This window comes from Pseudochaenichthys georgianus, chromosome 14 (assembly GCF_902827115.2).
Source record: "Pseudochaenichthys georgianus chromosome 14, fPseGeo1.2, whole genome shotgun sequence".
NCBI classification, from domain to species: Eukaryota; Metazoa; Chordata; class Actinopteri; order Perciformes; family Channichthyidae; genus Pseudochaenichthys; species Pseudochaenichthys georgianus.
The window spans coordinates 32479362-32484347 of record NC_047516.1 but is presented as its reverse complement, the minus strand read 5'-3'; the positions used below and the strand labels follow the sequence as shown (position 1 = coordinate 32484347).

At 37.7% G+C, this 4986-nt stretch overlaps 1 protein-coding gene across 2 annotated transcripts; it reads right to left on the bottom strand.

Moving 5' to 3' along the window:
* Window positions 1-230: 230 nt before the first annotated feature.
* Window positions 231-4211, bottom strand: gjb1a (gap junction protein beta 1a). Of its 2 annotated transcripts, none has more exons than XM_034098404.2 (2): window positions 4085-4211; window positions 231-2244 (listed from the first exon to the last, which is right to left on the bottom strand). In XM_034098404.2, the coding sequence occupies exon 2, from the start codon at window positions 2228-2230 to the stop codon at window positions 1511-1513; it is 720 nt and encodes a 239-aa protein (XP_033954295.1). In that variant the 5' UTR covers window positions 2231-2244; window positions 4085-4211; the 3' UTR covers window positions 231-1510. The 2 variants fall into 2 exon arrangements, with proteins under 2 accessions (XP_033954295.1, XP_033954294.1); XM_034098403.2 differs by lacking the exon at window positions 4085-4211 and adding an exon at window positions 3513-4018.
* Between the last annotated feature and the right edge of the window lie 775 nt (window positions 4212-4986).

The window sequence follows — 4986 nt, the reverse complement described above, 5'->3', positions numbered from 1 at the left end:
CTGTGACTCATGTGATCATCTCTGTGTATTATTTATTCCTGCTGCTGTCTGGTATTCAAGTATTCCATTCACTTTGGTAATAGGTAATAAAAATGCGCTACCAACAATTTCAATCTGCTGTATGCTGCAACACTGGATTAAATGGGTTCGATTTAAGATGCTATACACAAGAGTCATTTCAGCATGTTCAATCTATTTTTTCTTACATTTAGGATTTAGTGACAGTTAAACAAACTTTGGTTGATTTTATTTTGCAATGCATTGACAATAAATAAACATTTAAACCGGTTTAGCAATAAGTATTACATTTCAGAGAAAAGGAGTTTGCAATTCAAGTTTTTTTTTATATTGTAGGTTATTGCTTTTTTGTATCTAAGCAATTTAACCACCAAAGTTAAGCATCGGTATCAAACACACACTGAATAATTGCACATGTTTTTCATGGATTAGTACTAAATCTAGTTTATGCCAGCTGAAGAAAATCCATCAATCCTACAATCCATTATATTATATCCACGGTGATTTCAATCAAAAACAAAAGCATGACAAATGTGATCATATTTTGCTGATTATTGTACATTTAAATGATCAAGATATTTATCCGGCACACTTTTAGACACAATGTTATAATTTCAAATAGCATGTATCACAATTTAATAATTTCAAGACCAAAAGTCCTCATCAAAATGAAAGTCCACCAATGTATGCATTAAAGTACCTTACAAAAGAAATCCTCTAATGCTGTCTATATATAAATATGATGTGAGTAAATGTATCTTTATTTGGACAAAAAAATATGAAATATTGGCTTTAATTAAATGTATTATGTCAAGAAATCACATATAACTGTATTAGGTTAGTTGAATGCAATGATATTAAGTTTAAATAAAACATATTAGGTTCAACTTAATATTATTTATTTAACCTAACCTGATACAATTATGTGCAATTTGTTGACATAATACATTTAATTCAACATTTCAGTTTTTTCAGTTTGACCTCAAGCCATTATGTTACATCATTACAGTAATGTGCTGTGGTGTGCAGTCTTTGGGTTCATGGCAGAACATGTTGACAGAATACTAACTAGTTCCTTTGGGAATTATTTGAAATATATTCTTAAATCTGGTGAGGACATTTGAGAATATTCTTCCCCGCTTCTTCCCCGCTTTGTCGTTGAATGCCTTGTCTCTGAGATACCAAACCGTTGGATAAATCACTTGCATGTGAAACAGCGATGTACAGTTTATTATATACACCTTACTCAAGTTGAATTAATGGCTGTCACTTGGATCTAGACTGAAAACACTGAAACATTGACTTTAATTAAATGTATTGTATTGTAACTGTTTTAGGTTAGTTGAATGCAATAAAAACAAGTTTAATTTGATAGTATTGCTTTCAACTAACTTAATACAGTTATGTGTAATCTGTTGACATAAAACATTTAACTAAAGTCAACGTTTCAGTTTTTTCAGTGTAATCCCTTTGGACGGGTATGAAATCTGTGTTACGAGCAGAGTTTCTGTTGGATCCAAGCCCCCACAGTCGATTCTCCAGCAGTGTGAAAATGCTTGCCGTAGGCCTTCCCCACCAGGAACAGCACCTCTGCGATGTTGAGTATAATACAAACCCCCGACACAGTCAGCATGAACACGGTGAACACAGTTTTCTCGGTGGGCCTCGACACGAAGCAGTCCACCGTGTTGGGACAGGGGTACGAGTCACACTTCACCAGCCGGATCATCTTGTACCCAGGGTAGATCATGTAAAACAAATACATAAAGGTGACCTCAAAGCCGATGCGGAAAAACAGGCTGATGACGTACGTCCACCAGAGAGCCCCTGAGATTTTCATCTTCTGGGTCTTTATCATCTCCAGGTCTTTGGGGTTGGATCGCCCTGACAGTTTGTAGATCCTCTTGTCCACGTGGCGGCGGTGGGCCACGTGCATGGCCACCAACAAGGCAGGGGTGGAGACCAGGATGAGCTGCAGCGCCCAGAGGCGGATGTGGGAGATGGGGAAGAAGTGGTCGTAGCAGACGCTGTTGCAGCCCGGCTGCTGGGTGTTGCAGGTGAAGCCCGACTTCTCGTCGCCCCACACGCTCTCCGCCGCCACCACCAGGACCAGGATGCGGAAAATGAAGAGGACAGAGAGCCAGATGCGACCGATGCCTGTGGAGTGTCTGTTCACCCCGCTGATGACAGCATAAAACGATGCCCAGTTCATCTTTAGTTCCGGGTCTGATGGAGAACACATCATAGGACAAACAGCTGAGAAAGCATTGTGACGAATAAGCTTTTCCAGGACGAAAGGAATATAGTGAAACACAAGACAAAAGCCTAAGGCATTGAGGAACAGAAGAAAAAATGAAATCCTCAAAAAAAAGGATACAAATAACACACACCAATAAATAGAGAACAATACAAATATATTACAACAAAAACAAACGTTTTACACACTAACATTGTATTATCTCCCTCGTCTTGGGTCTTACTCTATAAAACTACAAAAATGAAACCACACTTCACTTGATAATTATGAGGCCTTGCGATTAGATATTTAACTAATAATGTTTCCTTTTGCCACAGCCACACTTTTATCAAAGATTCAGGGAAATAGAAGCTGGGGCGTGCAATCTGGGGAAATTGAAAGAGGAAAATACATTATAACATGTACGCATCTCCTTAAACGCAGATAGCTTAACATATTTAGTTGAAATATTTGTCCAAGCTGCTTCAATCTGGCCCCCTTTTTCAGAGAAGATTTAAAAAAGCTGAAAATAGAATGCATTCGCACTGAAAACAAAAAATAATGATGAATTAGTTCATTGACAGTTGACTTTTAAATTAAATGTCAATCAACAATTGCTAAATCAAGCTACTATTAGGAGATTTTTCTTTCAAGCAAAATTCCAAGTGTTGTATGGTTCCAGGTTCTCAGGTTTTCCTTGTTCTGCGTGATGAACTAAATATTTTTGGGCTTTTGACGTCGGTCCGTCAAAACAAGTGATTTTAAGAGGTCCCCTTGGACCTCATGATTTTGTGATCACCATTTTTAAATATTTATCAAAGTTCAAGCAATTAACAGAATAACTGTGTAAGAAATTGGCAGATAAATAGATAGTAAGAATAACCCCGAAGCATCACAGTTAAAAAGTCACAAGTTCAATTTCCAATCTTCTCAACAGTCTTATCTAACGATGCTTCATTAAAAGATTATTAAAGAAGCTAATATTTTTAAGAAGCAAACCTGAAAACAAAACTGCAGCCTAAGAGTACTATTTTAGATAAAAGTTCACGTCACATTAAATATAGTTCTTTGGATGCTTCCAAAATAATACCTTCCTTACTTTTTCTTCATCTTAGTAAAATGTTCCAAGTCCGGAAATAATTTCTAACCTAAAAAGCATCAAATTGTTTTTCATCTCCTCTGCGCTGATCATTATTAATTGTGCTGAGTCCCCAACATGTCTGAATATCCAGACGAGTATAAAAGTGAGAGTTGTTACCCGGCTCAGCAGGAGGTGTAAGAGGCATAGGAGGCAGCGTAGAGGACAGTGTTGAGCTGCTGGTGTGGCATGGATGTGAATCCAGAGGAGAAGGAAGCCTCTCTACCCCCCTCAGCAGTTGGCAGGCCACTTAAAAGTGCAACACCGAATTCTGGCACCATGCGTCATGTGACATGCTTTCATCAGTCGCAATGTTGTAGCAATCAAAGAGGGCATCAGTGGCCAATGTATCGGTGTCCGTATTGCCCTCAATTCTTGGAAAATTGTTTGTGATCCAAAAGTGTTGTGCATTAAATAAGAAATGTTCTAGTGCTAAACTCATGATACAGAGATTCTGAACTTGGTGAGTAAGGGACCGCAGTAAATGTTATTTTGTTTGATTGTCACTATAACAATGGCACATTTGTCTTAAAATATCTCAAGTAACAGTTTTTTAATGTGACTTTAACTGAACATCCAAAGAGTTTTCCAAACATCTCAGCCACTTTAAGACACATATTTAACCATCCCAACACAAACTGTCTCTCTTGTCCTGAGCTGTATGATCTGAGTTAGAAATGGAGCACACTTACCTTCAGCTGTATTTTGGAATAAAGCACATCCAGCAGCATTTACGTTGACATTAGCAGATTTTTTTTTTTTGTCAATCCGTTACTGTGAACAAGAGTATCATAGCACCATGACTTTGCATTGCTAATGATTTCCCTCACACTAGCCACTGCCCTGCACTGGAGAGGTCATATGATGCTGTGCGCAATATTTGCATACAATAGCCCCATTGACAGACACCAAACAAACAGCTTCAGAGTTCAGATCAAACGCTTTAATTTGGGCTCAGCTGAGGAATCTGTGTGGGGACTGCAGTCTGTCCTCCCGTCCTCATTGTGCTGTGTTCTGCATGGGAAGTGATGGGTGTTTTTGACGCAATAAGGAGTAAAGCATAAAAGGTCTAAAACAAAGAATGACCCATAACATCTAAAGATAAGAGAACAAGGGTGTATTATCATTATTATTATCTAGCTTTTTCGCCTCAACCTTTAATATTCACATTGTTGCCCGCCTAACATCTAACCGCTGACTCAACCTGCTCACTGTGAACTCGATGAGGCCACACTTTGACGTATTTTCCTTGGAATATTTGTTTTTTACACTGAAAAGTAGTTCACTAGCAGATGCAAATTCAAATACTACCTTCAATAACCTAAACTAAATGTAAATCTACATATGTTTAATGCATTTATACAAAATCCACGCAAACATTTTTTAATAAAAGTAAAAAGGCAGTTTGCAGAATCAAACCATTCAATTATAGCCATTTTGATAAAATGTTTATTAATTATTGGTCAAAGTACAATAACGAGCATTTTCCTGCTCTCTCTCTCGATACAAAGTTGGGGTTTGAGATAATTTAAACTTTAATTTGGACAGAGTTGGACATCTTCAGAGTCACCTGTAGAATAACTGTTACCCTCGC